This window comes from Eubalaena glacialis, chromosome 1 (genome assembly GCF_028564815.1).
Source record: "Eubalaena glacialis isolate mEubGla1 chromosome 1, mEubGla1.1.hap2.+ XY, whole genome shotgun sequence".
NCBI lineage: Eukaryota > Metazoa > Chordata > Mammalia > Artiodactyla > Balaenidae > Eubalaena > Eubalaena glacialis.
The window spans coordinates 1,863,636-1,879,689 of NC_083716.1; the positions used below are offsets into that span (position 1 = coordinate 1,863,636).

Consider the following 16,054-nt stretch of genomic DNA (forward strand, 5'->3'; position numbering starts at 1 on the left):
AGCCTCTCAGATCACGAGCTGTTCCGAAGAGGTCAGGGAAGAGCCAGGATATGTAGGAGTTTTTGTTGAGGAAGAAAAAAAAAAAAACATTTAATGGAACATCAAAGATTACAGCTAATCATAAAAACCAGACATCTCAAGTTAATGATTCCAGTGCTTTTCTGTGGGAAGATCCAAGAGTCTGGGCTCATTGAAACCATTCCTTAGATACGCATCTCAACTATCTAGGGCCAGTACCCTGCTTTTCTCCATCCTGAAGTCCCCTCAGGGCTCACCATCAGGACAGCTGCCATGGCTGATGGCTTGTTAGCCATCAAACAAACATTCTTTGTTGACTGAAATGGCAGGCACCCTCTTTTTTTGTCCGAGGTAGAAATCTTCCGGCAGTCTGGCTGGGCACCTGCTGCCTGGTCACCTTCACCGTCCACAGCGGGTTCCGTCCCTTCTGCTGGGAGGGTTTGGTGCAGTCCGGGGGGATGTATCAGAGGGTGATCGGATAAAACGCCTGGGGGCCCATCCTCTGGGGTGGGGGAGACAGGAGGCAGGGGCAGAGATGAGGAGGACTATCTCCCAGCCTCTCTCTCCTGCCTTTTGTCTCCCTCGGGTGCCTCCCAGTGGATGAGGCGGACAGGAAGGGGGGCTGGGGGGGGGGCGTTGGGGGGGGCGAGAAGTGCTGAGGGGGGAAGGGGGAGGGAACCCTGGAGGGAAAAAGGGGCGCTTGTTTCCTCATGCTCACCGCAGCCGCAGGAGGTGGGCGCCATCCATATCAGCTTCCTTTTGCTGCTGTAACACATCATCACAAACTTAGGGGCTTAAACCAACACCAATTTATTACCTTCCAGTCCTGGAGCTCAGAAGCCCAGCTTATGTCTCACTGGTGTTGTCGGAACTGCATTCTTTCCGGAGGCACTAGGAGAGAACTCGTTCCCTGCCTCTTCCAGCTTCAAGAGACCACCTGGTTTCCTGGGCTCCATGGCCCTGCCCACCCGCTCCAAAGCAGCAGCAATGCATCTTCAGCTCTTTCTCTGGCTGACTCTTCCGCCTCCCTCTTCCGCTTTTCAGGGTCCTTGTGATGACAGTGGGCCCATCTGGATGTCTTAGGCTCACCACCCGTCTGAAGGTCGACTGGTTAGGAACCTTCATCCCCCTTGCCTCGCAACCTAATATACTCACAGGTTCCAGGGATCAGGATGTGGACATCTTTGGAGGCCATTATTCTGCAATCCATCATCTTTATACCTGTTTTACAGAAGAGGGAATTAAAGAAAGGAGATCAACTGACATGCTCAAGGTCACACTTCTATCCAGTGGGGGACCAGGGTTTGCACCCTGGAGGGTCTGACTCCAGATCTAAGGAGGGGCGGCCTCGCCAGGCATCTTATGAGCATACGATAAAAAGGAGTTTCTATTTAAAAAAAAAAAAAAAAAGGAGTTTCTGGAAATCATTTTGCTCCCTGTGCCTGACACAGGACAGTCAGGTGCAGGGAGCCTGGCGCTTCCACGTGGCAGGAAGTCACTTGGCTTCAATTGCTCTGTAAACATTTCAGTCGTTTATATTCAAGACAAATGTACATTGACAATGACATGCATTTCACCAAGGAGGACATGAAACCATCCCTGTGAGTAAACCCAGCTAGGACTTGTGAACGGGTCACGTTCCCAAGCATTGTTTGCCCAGGGACGGTGCATTGATCTCCACCTCACAGTGGGACCAGGTGCCCGGAACTCCAAAAGACCCAGGACTGCTGAAAACACAGGTGCTGGGTGTTCTCCAAAGTGGCAAAGATGTGCCTCGTTGTTCATCCGCGAGGACTCAGGTGGATGAAAGGGGCTCTCCCCATGCAGAAGTCACCTGCCCCGGCTGTTTGGGAGGAACCCTGACCATCACCCGGGACCCGTGTTGCATCCACAGCCCGACGCCACCTGGCAGCCTCTCCTACGCCTCCTCTTTGCACAACGAATGAACCAGGTGGCTTGTTAACGCCATTATCAGCATCGGTGCCCACACTGGTCAGTCCCTGTAACAGGACCACAAGTAAGGGAGGTGAGTGGAGACAGGTCATCCCTCCAGAGAATCACTTATTGACAGAATTTACCAGGCAGCCTGTGATGGGAAGGGAGGAGCCGGACGTGCAGGCACCGTGGGGTCTTTACGATGCTCTGTAATACTCACCTTCAGTTTGCTGGACGGGCAGGGCCAGGGCTCATCCAGGTTTCTGGATGCCACCCTGAATTAGTGCCGATAAAGGGTTATGTCCTGTCTCTGTGCCTTCAAGACCCAGGACTGTTAAATAGGTGAGACAGGAACAGCATTTTTCAAAGCAGTTTCCCCCAGAACTTAGTGCTTCAAATGCCCTGCCCTCCTGGCCCAGGAATGAGGGCAGCCGTTGTGCAGGTAGAGCTCGGATGGCCCAGCCAGGCTTCCACCCAGGGCCGTTTTCCCCAAACATTCCAGGTGGGCAGAGCACACATTCTCTTGGCAGGGTTCCCAGGTCACAGTCTCAGGAGCTGACGAAGGTTTCAGCTCAGTGCTGCCTCATTGGGCAGACGACCCACGAGGGGTTGATGACTCGCAGAGGCCGGGACGGAAGCACCGCATCACTTTGTCTGCTAGGTTCCCAAACTGCCTTGTTTGCAGACACCCCGGTGAAAGGACCGAACTTTGGCCGGAGGGGCCATCCCACTGATACGACGGCCCCATCTCGGGCCAGCACTCCTTGTGGGCTGTGAGCATTTCCAGGGGTGGAGAAACTTTGAGGTCTTGTTCTGCTGAGCAGCCCGTGCGTTTCTTGAATATCAAGGCTATTTAACCCGCTGTCAGTCTTTTCAGGCAGATGTTTGCAGACGCCCCTAGAACTTCCCTGAGATCTCAGGTCACGTGCTTTGCTCACATGTGTTAAGGTGAAAGCTCATCTGCGTTTAGGGCGTACGGCTCCCCTGGATAAAGCTAGTGAGTCTGGAAGCTGAGGAGTGGAGCCCGCTCAGGTGATGGACGCGACCCCAGCCTTGGTGACCAGCACCTGCCATTAAGGAGTGAACTTCGGATTCCGCGCAATTCACAGGCCAGAGCACCACTGTTCCTAGATCCCCGGGGGCAACTACAGCCCTGGACTTTTCCAAGTCGCATCTGCCTGGGGCACAGGTGTATGCCGCATACCAGGGTTCTCCTCTGAATGCAAACATGCCCTCCCCCAACAAATCCACTCCTGCAGTTCTCCAGCAAGTTTAACCAGACATTGTGCCTTCCCTTCTGAGAGAGGGGACCGAGCATACTAGGGGTCATCACCTCCACTTGCCCAAGGGAAGACATTTGCCTCACAGACTCAGAAGAACCTTGACCACCTGCTCCAGCCTCACTGTATGCTCAGTGCCTTTTTTAAAAAATGTACATGACTTTCCTTGCCAGTTAAAGGCATAAAACAATAAATTTTGAAAATAGGTAGATGTTTGTGAGTATGTATTGCATATATTTTTAGTAGAACAGCTGAGGAATTGACACGCTGCACTTTCTGCTTTTCACCATTGTGGGTATCTTTCCGGCTCCCCGTGTTCTGAGCCCCTCTCCCCCCATAGCCCATCTCTCCTCTCTCTTTCTCGCTCTCCCCTCTCTCTCGGCTGGATACCCATGACTCTTTCCAGTTGGTGGACTTCTAGGTCATCTGTTTGTTCATGCACACACAGAATGCTGATATGAACACCTTTGTACACATATATTTATCTTAGGAGCATTTTTACGAGTACTTTCCTTGTATAAATTCATATTACTGGAATTGCCAGGTCAAAAGGTACATGCATTTTATTTTGACAGATATTGCTAAATCGTCCTCCAAAAAGATCAACCAGTTCACATGCCCACTAATAGATTCTGCCTATTCTCATAAGCACTGTAGATCATCCAATCTTAAGTTTTTAGACCCATTCATTGTGGCAGTTGGCATTTCTTTAATTGTGAGTGAAATTGAACCTTTCAACTGGTTGATTGGCCATTTGTTTTGCTCTGTACTCCTGTGAAGTGTGTGTTTGTCTTCCTTATTGAATTATACAGAATCTTGTAAATCAAGGAGATCAATATTTTGTCTATAGTGTGATTCCAATATTTTTCTTTTGATTTTTTTTCCATAAAACTAATTGATCTTGAATTTTTTTCTTATTGTGGTAAAACATGCATAACATGAAGTTTGCCTTTTTAACCATTTTTAGGTGCACAGTTCAGAGACATTTATCAATAATACCTTCACAGTATTATGTAACCATCACCATTATTTCCCATCTTTTTCCTCCCCCAAAACAGAAACTCTGTAACCATTTATTGATAATTCCCCTGGTAACCTCTATTCTACTTCCCATATCTATAGATTAGCCTGTTCTATATGCCTCATGTAAGTGGAATCATGCAATATTTGTCCATTTGTGTCTGGCTTATTTCACTTAGCATAAAGTTTTCAAGGTCCATCCATGTTATAGCATGTGTCAATGCTTCATTCCTTTTTACAGCTGAATAGTATTCCATTGTAGGGATAAACCACATTTCATTTATTGATTCACCTGTTGATGGACTCTTGGGTTGTTTCCACTTTTTTGCTGTTGTGAATAATGCTGGTATGAACATTGGCATACAAATATCTGAATCCTTGTTTTCAGTTCTTTTTGGTGCATACCTAGGAGTAGAATTTCTGGCTTACATGGTAATTCTATGTTTAACTCTTAGAGTAGCAGTCAAACCTTTTACCACAGCAGCTGCCCCATCTTGCATTCCCACCAGCAGTGCACACGGGTTCCACGTCTTTCTCCATATTATTTGCCAACACTTGTCTTCCTTTTTAAAATTCTTATTATTATTATTTTATTACTATCAGAGTGTGTGAAGTGGTACCTCATTGCGGTTTTGATTTCATTTCCCTAATGACTACGTGTTGAGTACCTTTTCATGGGCTTTTTGCATGTCTTCTTTGGAGAAAGGTCCATTTAAGTCTTTGCCCATTTGTAACTGGGCTGTTTTTGTTTTAGTTGTTGTTGCTGAGTTGTAGGGGTTTTATATATATTATGAATATGAATCCCTTATCAGATATTTAATTTGCAAATGTGGTTCCCATTCTGTGGTTTGCTTTTTCACTCTGTTGATAGTGTCCTTTTATGCAAGAAATTTAAAAATTTTTATTAAGTCCAATTTATCTATTTTTTTTCTTTTATTGCCAGTGTTTTGGTGTCACATTTAAGAGACCTTTTTCAAATCCAGCATCATGGCTTTTACCCCCTACATTTTTGTCTGAGATTTGCATAGTTTTAGCTCTTAAGTTTAGCTCTTTCATCCATTTTGAGTGAATTTTGGTACTTGGGCTTTTTCAGAGATGGCTGCTGTCAAATTCTTTTTTTTTCATGTGAATGGACCATACTTTCTTATTTCTTTGTATGCTTTGTAGCTTTTTATTGAGATCTGGACTTTCTGAGTGTGACGGTGGGGCAACACTGGAAATGCGATTCTCCCGCTCCTCAAGGATTTCTGATTCCTGCTTGTTGAGGGTTGGAGCCGTCCATTTGTGACTTTTCCAAACTAGTTTGTTAAAATATTTATTTATTTATTTGGCTGCACTGGGTCTTAGTTGCGGCATGCGGGCTCTAGTTCCCTGATCAGGGATCAAATCCGGACCCCCTGCATTGGGAGTGCAGAGTCTTAGCCACTGGACCACCAGGGAAGTCCCTCCAAACTAGTTTTTATGTGTGTATTCCTTGTCACTTTCAGTCCCCAAACTGAAGTTTCTGTTCCATTATCTCTGAGGTCAGCTGAAGGACAGCAGCCTCTCCCCCCAGCCAGCACTGCCCTTGATGTTGAAGGTTCCAGAGTTCTCAAATACTTGACTCCAGTCACTTTTCCAGTTCAGCAGCTGTTTTGGTGGAGGGACGGACCCGAGAGTCCCCTATTCCACCGTTTTTCCTGACGTTCCTTTGGTCTTGTATTTTTAAAGGCAGTCAAATTTGTGTTTTCCTTTATGACTTCTGAATTTTGAATCTTGATCAGGAAACTTCACTCATGATAGAATTCTTCAAAATGAACAAAAACACTCTAGAAAATAACCAACATCTTTATAATTGTGTGACCTCATTTAAAAACATTATTTCTTCAGTTTTCCTGTCCTGCCTTTGGTCTCCCCAAGTGTGTCCTGTGCGGGGTGTGGGGAAGGGTCTGCCTCGTCTACACCTTATTAAATGTCTTGATGTTGATGTCTGCGTATCCACCTGAAGGACAAGCAGACAAACACAACCCACTCCTTCTTCAAAACCCAGCCAGAGCCAGTGGGGCCAGGAGTGGCACCGTAAGGGAGAGTCCCAGCTCCTACGTGGAGGGGTGTTGGTGGATCTGGAGGCTGAGACGGGAGAGTGGGAGCGAGGGTAGATCCAGGTTGAATGTGCTGAGATGAGGGGCCCGTGGGGCATGGAGGTGGAGAGCCGGGCAGGAGCAGGGGAGGTAAGTGTGCCTTCTGGGGTCATAGCAGAGAGGGGATTGACTGTCGGAGCCATGTATGGGCGCGTGGGGAGAGAGTATGGGAGTGAAGAAGAAAGCCCGTCCCCGCCCCGTCAGCTCGGTCACCGCAAAGGTCTCTCTCTAGACCACTGGTTCTCATCAGGGGCAGGGGGTGGGGTGAGGCTCTGTCCCTTGGGGGACATTTGGCAATTACTGGAGACATCTGTGGTTGTCAGTCCTGGGAGGGGCGCCGGGCATCTGGGGGTCAGAGACCAGGGATGCTGCTCAATACCCTAGGTGCACGGGACCCCCCATCATCCAGCCCCACGTGTCACTGGAGCCAAGGTGGGGAGGGCCCCACTGGAGAGCCCTGAAAGGCCCACCTGGGCTTGGGCTCTCACCGAGGGAGCGCTCACTGGTCCCACAATGCTGTACTGGGCAGGACCTGCTGTGGACGGGCCGTCGGTGGGAAGAGGCCACCAGAACCAAGGTGCAGGGTGGTCTGGACGAGCTGGGCGCCTCCAGAACCCCCCCCCTCAGCTCGCTGCAGCCCCACACTGTGCGCTGAAAGCAAGCCTGAGAGTAGATGGGGGTTGGAGCTGGAGCAGGAGGCATTACTGGGATTTCAAACAGCGCGTATGGAGAATTGTCAGGTTTTATAAAAAGAAAAGGTGTGGAGGGCTTCGCAGTCGTGGAAATTCATATTTTTTCCCATAAGCTTCACATTCGTTATGAGCTCATTACAGAGCCTTCTCAGGAAGCACATGGGTTCAAGCAGTCCTGGGGGATGGGGGCAGCGGGTGAGGACATGGGGCACGCACTGCAGAGCCCAGAACCCTGCACCTGTGCCCACACAGGACGTGGTTATGAGAAAGTGGTTTCTTGGGGATGACAGACACAGAATAAAAAGCAGGCAAGGAGGCAGTTGTGATGCCAGGGAGTGTTTGGACATCATTCAACCTGTCAGCACCGAAACAATGATGCTCTAGAACCATCTTTATACTCATTTTTCCTCTTTCCTTTTGGAGACAGATATGAAACACCGAAGCACCTTTTTACTTTTTCATTCCGAAAGCTCATCAAACATTTATAGGGCCAACCTCTTCAGGATGTAAGTAGGGGACCTGACTTCAAAATCAATTTGGCTTTTAGAAAGCAGACATGTAGACAGCGGTGGTGGGCACGCCGCATGCAGGAGAAATTGGGTTGTTCATTGCAGGAGACAAAGCGGGGAGTCCGGGTCTGTGGCTCAAGCACAAGAAGGTGAAGGCAGCGTGGCTAGCAGGGCTGGTCCAGGGCCTAAGTCCTGTGAGGGGCGGGGTCAGGTGGACGCCCCTTCCTCCTCCAGCCCTTCTGGAAGGTCCAGCAGCCTCTACACGGCCAGCAGCTAGAGATGACTTCTCTGCACCAAAGCACATCAGATTTCTCTTCTGCTGAAATATGAAAGGAGCGCACCCTGAGAGCGTAGTTACAGGATTTGAGGTCCATCTTTAAGGGAAGTCTGTTTTCTCAATTTCGAGATGAGTCTGCTTGAAAGTGGTGCTTCCCGACGGCTTGTCAAAGCCACAGGCTCCGTGCTAACAGGCGAACTTGGCTTTCTTTCAGCCAAGCCGGGCGATGGATCACGTTCCGAAGATGGCAGGGAAGACCCACACGTGAAAACCAAGAGGAATCGGTAGGTGGCCACACCCTTTCCTGTGCGTCTTTCTTCGAGGGATGATTAGGTGGTGGAGAAAGACAAGGGATCACTTTGACTCTATTGACTGAGCCAAGAATGGATCCAACCCCTAAACAGAGGGCGGGAGGTCCCAGGTCTGTCTTAGCAGAACCAGCTCTGGGTGCCCCGGGTCTACACTGGATGTCGTCTCCCCTCCCCTGGCCTCCCCGGGGCCACGTTCACCCCTAGCCTTGCTTTTGGGGCCCTGAGGAGTGGAGAGAGCACCGAGGTGAAGGTGGTGCTGTGCGCTGGGTGGGGGTGGGTGGGTTGTGCGTCTGGCAGCCCTGGGTTGGAGGTCCAGCTCTCTGTCTTGCTCGCTTAGTGACTTTGGGCAAAGTAATTTCACTCCTACATCAGACTTCTCATCTGCAAAGTGGGTGACGCCCTAGTGAGATGTTGCCCGTGTGACTTCCTGTGGCACCAGGAGAATAAGTTCTCCATCCAAGTTTGCTTGTTATGATTTGGTTGTGGCCACAGCACAGGAAGGAGGGAAATCCGCCCTTCCTTTCAAGCCGGGGGCAGGGAACGGTTGTTCCCGCTTTGGCCCTCCTGGAAGGCCCGGTCTGTGGTCCCTTTCCTACTGAGTTCTGCGTAAAGGGGTGAAATTAGGGGTCTGTGTGTCCAAGTTCGCAGAAGGGGGAGGTGGGAGGCACGAGGCAGGGAAGGATGAAGGCGAATCTAAAAAGGACCCACGAGGCCGCTTCCTGAGCCAACGTGGTTCCGATGTCCCGGCGGGAATGGCCCTCATCCCAGCCTAGCAGGGCATTCAGTCCTGTACCGGGTGCCCATTTATCAGCCCCCATCATGAGTCACCCCAGGCCTGCGGCAGGAATCCCTGAGCAGCTGTCAGGATGTTTGCACTGTGCGTATTTTCTCTTTAAAAAAATGTGCCTTAGAAGAAGTACTTTTGCAGTAACAAATGTTTGCAGTGATGAAGGAAAATGCAATCTTGACTCAGAACCTGTGCCCGTTCTCACCTCTTCCATCCTTGCCCTGTGGCATCCTGGTGAAAGATAGTGGGAGAGGAAGGGAGAGAGAGAGTGGAGGCAGGGCTGGCAGCCAGGGGTCAGGGTGCCTGTGGTGACACAAGCCTACAGAATTAGTCCTAAGTGGGTACATTATTCCTTTTATTTCAACACCTTTTTCCACTGTGCACCCCTCACAAAACTATTTTGCTGACCAGGGCCCAGGTATGTTGTTATTTTAACTGGTACCAAGCAGACCCCACAGAACTTTCTGGAAACAATGCAGGGAAGGGTAAGCAGTGTCCTTCCCAAGACAGGAAGGCAGTCTGGGTGGAGGGTGGGTTCTCCTTCCACGGGTGAAGGCGACCTGGGGCAGCAGTTTGGCGGGACCGGGGGCTCCCTGCGGCGCTGGAGCAAGGCACCTCCCACCCAATCGCACAGGCCTCTGTTTTCCTGCTCCCCCATATCCTCTGCTTAGACAGTCACTTTTGGGGTCAAAGGACACTTGCGTGGGCCACAGAGGATGGACACCAAGTGTCTTCATTGGGGACCAAGGGCTCCAGGAAAGGAAATCAAGCATCATCTCTTTATTGTTGTGTTCACACCCTGGTTGTCAGCTAAGCCAGTCTCTGTGATCTTTGGATAAATGTATATAATTTTAAAAACAAGATGAGCCCCCTGAGGCACAAGAGAAACAGCAATCTCGCCATTACTGGATGCATTTTGAACTCGTGCAGGAGGGAGGTCTCAGCTGGCTCCAAAGGAGTGGGGATGTCTGCCTATATCACCCAGTTTTATTCGTTTTCCCGTGGGACTGGCCCCAAACTCTGAACACTTGGCATTTAAATAATGTCAAAGCATTAGTCTCGGCTTTCATCATCTGAAAGACTTCTTCCATGACTCAGCACTGACTTTGAAACCAACACGGGTGTTTGCATGAAGCTTTTGGCCATCATATGATTCCAAGCCCCCTTGGCCCTCAGGTGCCCAGGCACCTGGCTCCGGCCATGCTTCAGGCCTCGGTCCCTGGGTCACTCTGTTCCGCCACTGAGATCCAGGAGGAAAAGGCTTCAGCGGAAGTTGGGGGGCTGCACTCAGGGTCTGGAACGTTCCATGAGTCCTGGTCATTCACTTCTGAGCCACTTTGCAAACTGCGCCCAGTCTAGGGGAAGCTTCACCCTCGTGTGGCTTTTTCCAAAGCTTCCTCCCAGCCTGGGCCTGCGTGCCCCTTGCTCAGAGCTCTTCACTCGGGTGTATGGACCCCAGCATCATCTTGGCATTTTTGTCCTTTTGGGGAAGGTTGTTGTCAGTAAGCCCAAGGACTCCTCAAGCTTCCAGCTGCTTCTGGGCACTTGTATTTAGCAGACGCTGCATAACTAGTAAGAGGCCAGGCTCCAGAGAACCTGCCCAAATCAGTCCATTTTGACCTTCCCTTTCGTATACATAGTGTAATTTTTCACATCAAAAAGCACTTAAGTGCTTCTGCAAATTATGACTCTTCAGCGGCCATATCCTGGCCTCTAAACTACGAGGCACATTTTGGACGCTGCTCTCTGCTCCCTGCATCTTTTTCACACCCTGGCCCAGTTCATATACATTTTGAACATTCTTACACAGATGGGATTAAATCAGTTGTGCATATGATTCAGGTCCAAATGATAACTTTTCCTAAAATTCCCTGGGAAGAGAAATATGTCACAATGACAAGCTTTCAAATTACCCAAATATTTTCAGCTACCTGGTAAGCGCTGTTTCAGATGGCTTGTTATTTACTGTTTAATGGAGTGTGTTTGTGATGCACGATAGTGCGTCTTCCCTGGGACTGGAAAATTGATTGTTTGCATCTCCCCTTTGTGTGCAGTGCCCAGGGGTTCGGCTGGTTTCTGATGTGTAGGTTGTTTATAGTTCAGACCTGCTTTTCAAATGTGCTGTCTACTTAAAGAATTTAGAATTTATTTCAAATCATTGAGTTGAATTATTTGAAGGATTCAGCAGAAGTATGTCATTTGGTTTAAAAGCCAGAGTGAAATTATCACTCTTTACAAAACCCGTTAGTAAAGAAACTGTCAGTGGTACGTACGGCTTCCAGCCCCTTCACGAGGTGCCAGTTTTTGCCAGTTGCCGAGCCAGGGGATTCCTGCTAAACTAGTGGTTTTCTGTAGCGTGACAGGGTGCGGTTACTTTTTTGAGTTTTTAAATATCATCGGCCCCACGGCTTTGGAAATGTATTTATGTTTCTAGGCCATTTGGTACAGAAGCCTTTTACGGTAAGTGACCGAAAGAAATCTCTTGGCTTGGAACATTGTTTATTGTGGTAGCTCGTAAACTTTGGGGAAGTCCCGTTGATGGCCTTGGATGTAAGTGGTAAAGTTGACCTTCTACAGTCGGTGATTCCATGGACTCATATACAGCCATGGCTGGAGACACAAGAGCATGGAATTAGCAAGAAGTGCCCTTGTGGCATTTTTCTGCTTTCCCCAAATATGCCCTCCATTACTCTCCTCTTGACAAACCAAGGTGACCAAGTGACACTGAAAGCATGTCCCCTGGACCAGGATGCATCTTTAAGGATTTGGGGGCAGCCTGAGGAGGTAGTCCCCAGCCCCCATGCCCATCCGTGACACCGAGGTGCCCTCGCAGAGCTGTGAGGCTATGATCCATCCACCTGCAATTCTGCATCCCACCTGGGGGCCACCTGGGGCAGGGGGCATCTGTCTAGGACAAAAAAAGAACACCACCATCCAAAAGACAGGACAAGACCAAACAATCTAGTGTCTGGAGGTTTTGTAGCTGCCACCCCTGAGCCTGTCCCCAGATCAAGCCCACACCTAGAGAGAGTCAACTGTGAGAGAGGAAAGGAAACACTCTGTTCACAGTCAGACAGCTGCTGCCGCCACCCGAGGTGCAAAGGCAAAGGATGGTCAGTGAGTGTGGGCAGCAAGGAGGGGCCAGCATGCTGGGCCCTGTCCTCACATGAACCGTGAGACCAGCTCTTTCACTTCCATATACATGACTTCCAGAATCCCAGAAAAATTAGCTATCGAGAAAGTAAGAGCATGGCTCCTCTGAAATGCTCTAAGGTAATGCTAGAAAGTATGTGAATCCAAATTAAGATTGCTATAAAATTACATCTTTGATGTGTCCCAAGATAACAAGAGAATGATCTACACTCCAATGCCAGTGCCGGGAGTCTGGATTTCTTCATAAGATGGGGCAGTGTGCGTCTCTTTGTGGCCTTGGACATGCATGGAAAATGAATTATTTACATCCACTTGCCTTGTAAGTTAGTCTCTGTACATAGTTCATGATTTTAGTTTCTATAGAAACCTGCGGTTTTGTAAACCGTACGGAGTCTGTGCCCTGTGTCATTAGGGCATCCTACCTGGGATGGACGCCTCATTGATACCTGCCCATGAGAAGACTGTGTGCACAGTCATTTGTCATGGGATTTTAATTTGTCCTTTCAGATTGAAGCATAAATATTACCTGGCATTTATTTTCTCTCCAAAAAGGATTATAAAACATGAATTTCTGAGAAGGGAGACCAGATATCAGCATTAATCCTGAGACCTGTGCATCACGCCCTCGTGTACTATGGCAGGTGTTGTTTCCTAGAGTTTGGGTGAATAGGCCAAGTTCTCTTTCCAGTTTCCATGAAACTTTTCACCCACATGGAGATAAATCTGAAATCTGACCACTAGGGGGCCAACCTAGAATCGGTTCTAGAGCCCCTGACCTTAGAGTGTCTTCACTGGTTCTTTTTCAGACAAGTCAGCCTGCCTTTCACTGCCTTTGGCCCTGTTGTTCAGTAGCACTTGGCCTTCAGCTGTTACCACGTATCACGTATCCTCACATACCAATACGAAGGAGACCTGGCCGGGCGTTCCTGGGGCCCTTGCTTGCTGGCAGCAGGCACGTGACCTCTGAGATGAATCCATCATAGGTCTGTCCTCCCTTGCATAAGGGAGGGGCCTGTTGTGGAATCTTCTTCTTTGAGGCTTCATTCAGCAGTTGAGAGCATGCCCAAATGTCCAGCATTTGCTGGGGACCTGGGGGCCTTCCCAGCCCCTGATGACCATCTAATCCAGCATGGCGCCCACCCACAGGCAGGTCTTTCCCCTGCCCACGGAGTGGCACCAAGCCACTCCCAGATGGAAAGACAGAAGACCTTGTTTCGTCTCCAACCCTGAGGTTCTGACCAGTAATTTATCAGATGCTAAGTGCCTGCTGTATGCAGTGTATTGTATGCCAGGTTCCCAGTCTGGTCCAGACGGGACACATCTGGGAGCTTCCCAAGGCCCCCTTCTCCCTGGTGGGATGGAGACTTTCAGGAACAGTGTGAGGCTCACATCACCTGCCAACTGATTGCGGAAGAAGGAGGCTTGGCCCTTCCATGAAAGGTCATGGCCCCGGGAAGGCAGGCAAAGCAGATGGAGGAAAAAATAAACGACCGCATTCCCAGATTATAACCACTCCTGCCCCTCCCCCATCTACCACGTCCTCTCTCTCGGACAAGCATTGAACACAGGTCTATTGCCACCCATCGTGTGGGGGGGGGGGTGGGGGACCAGGGGATACAGGTCAGTTAGGTGCCGTTCCATGTCCCTAGATGCTCTAGCCCAGGAGAAAGGGTGTGTTAATGGCGTGTCAGGTGATCACAGTGAGATGTGCTCTTCCCGGCGAGAGTACTGCGATGCAGTACCCCGGGAATCGCACCATCTCCTTGGCTGGAAGCACCCTGCTGCCAGCTCGTAGTTGCAGAAATATCTCTGTCTCCTGCCCCATGTCCCACCATGTCGCTACTCCCCTTTCTGGCCCTTTCTTTTTGAACTGACAATCTGGTGATCTCATGAGAATATGGCTGAGCTGTAGCCCCTCCCCCTGGGCACGGGGACCTTCTGCCGCCCCTGCACTGGGGCCGGGCACGCTGCCTGATTCCCATGCCTCCCTGGGCCCCTGGCTTTTCCTTAGGGTCTCTGGGTGGACAAGCCTGGGTCTCTGCATGTTTGGAGCAGTAGCTGCTGTTTGATTTGAGTTCCTGCCCTGGGCAGCGACGGCCCAGGGGTCAGGTCTCTGAGATTCCCATCAACACCGGAGCTATTGCATCCCGGCCAGTGTTGTATCCGTGATACAGCAGTTCGGGGACTTCGACAAGGCCATGGGGACATCAGGCAATCGGGGAGGTGACGTGTCAGTTGAGTCTTAAGTAGGATTTTGACAGATTTCTCAAGGGAACAGAGGACTCTAGGAAGAGGGCATTGGAGGAGATGTGCCTCCTTGCAGATGGCGGGTCTGTCTTCAGCAATCCTTCCGTGTGATCGAGTTAATCCTTATTTATTTTGTGATTATGGTTTGCCAGAGGTTTGTTGCACCTCATCGCAGGGACACAGAGAGACATCGCCAGGCGGGGAGTACATCTCACATCGACCCACCATCCTCTTCCCAAGACTGGTTATCAAGAATTTTGGCCCATTCTGTACCGCCCCTTGGAGGTCTAACTGTGCAGTCATCTGAGAGTCTTCCGTCGTATCTCCACGTATTTGAGCTCTATTGGTGGTAATTAATGGTGTAACTCTGTTCAATCTTGAGACGCCTTCTGCTGGAAAGCGTGCTCAGCGTGACGTTTGCTGCCCCAGTGATGGGGACGGAGGCTGGTCCTGAAGAGGATGGAGGAGGGTGAGAGATTTGCTGTCAGCACAGGGAGAGGCCACAGAGAAATGAGCGCCGGGGGAAGAGGCAGCTCAGGCAAATTCAAAAGGCCCAGCTGAGATGACTTCTAGTAAGGCAAAGAGATCTGAATATGATGGGAGGGGAGACAGAGAGCGGCTATGAGTTTATTCCACTGTCAGACATGGTGCTGGAAAAGTCCCAACACAGTGAAAATGGCTCAATATGCCCAGTGAAGAGGTCAGAGTTGATTTGCCCATTTTTAACTTTTTTTTTTTTTTTTTTTGGCCGTGCTGCATGGCTCATGGGCTCTTAGTTCCCCGACCAGGGATCAAACCCGGGCCCTCGGCAGTGGACCACCGGAGAAGTCCCTTTTAACTTTTTAATATGAAAAGTTTCGATATAAAAAATGGAACAGGATATTTAACCCCCAGGTTAAATATCCCACATTTCCCAGCTTCAGCAACTATCTCAAGGCCAATGTTCATCTTTAGTTCTCCTGCCCCCTCAGCTCAGGTTATTTTGAAACAAACCCCAGCTATCATATAAATTTCATTTGTAAATATATCAGAGCACATAACTAAACAATAAGGATTTTTTAATGCAACCACAGTCACACCTAAAAAATAAACAACAAATAATAATTCCTTTCTATTATCAAATAGCCTCCCAGACATTGTTCAAATTTCCTTGACGGTTTTATTTTATTTTACAATTTTATTTTTCAAATCAAGATCTAAATTAAGTTTGTACATAGCCCTCTGTGGCTCTCTCCTAAATCTATTTTAATCTGTAAGTTTCCTTCCTTCTGCCCCAGCTTTTTTTTTTTTTTTTTCATTTGTGTTTAAAGAAATCAGAATTTCTTCTCAACTGTGGAGTTTCCCATAGTCTGGACCTTGACCCACTGGTAGCATTGAATCTCCGTGGTGTGCTTTAACTGGTTCTCCTGGCTCTGGTAAGTTCTGTAACTCTCTAGTCAGATCAGGAGGCTGTGTCAGTTCAAGTTTGATTACTGTCTGGGGAAGAATTCTTCATGGTAGTGTTACGTTCCTTCTATCGAGAGGCATGTGATGTCTGGTAGTCTGTCTTTTGTGATGTGAGCAGGTGACTTGCCCAGATCCTTTATTTCTAGAAGGACATTTTCATGCTGATATTTTAATTATATTATTTCATTTGCATTTATTACCTTAACGACTTTTATAAAGAAAAACATACCTTCATAAACCATTTGGTTCCACTGAGGTA

General features: G+C 49.0%; 1 protein-coding gene across 1 annotated transcript in view; it reads left to right on the forward strand.

The window, feature by feature from the left end:
- TCERG1L (transcription elongation regulator 1 like) overlaps positions 1-16,054 on the forward strand; it is a 190,794-nt gene that overhangs the window by 144,364 nt on the left and 30,376 nt on the right. Inside the window, exon 8 of the mRNA XM_061191852.1 lies at positions 8,066-8,135. Coding sequence (XP_061047835.1) covers positions 8,066-8,135 — 70 coding nt within the window. The remainder of the gene's footprint in view (positions 1-8,065; positions 8,136-16,054) is intronic.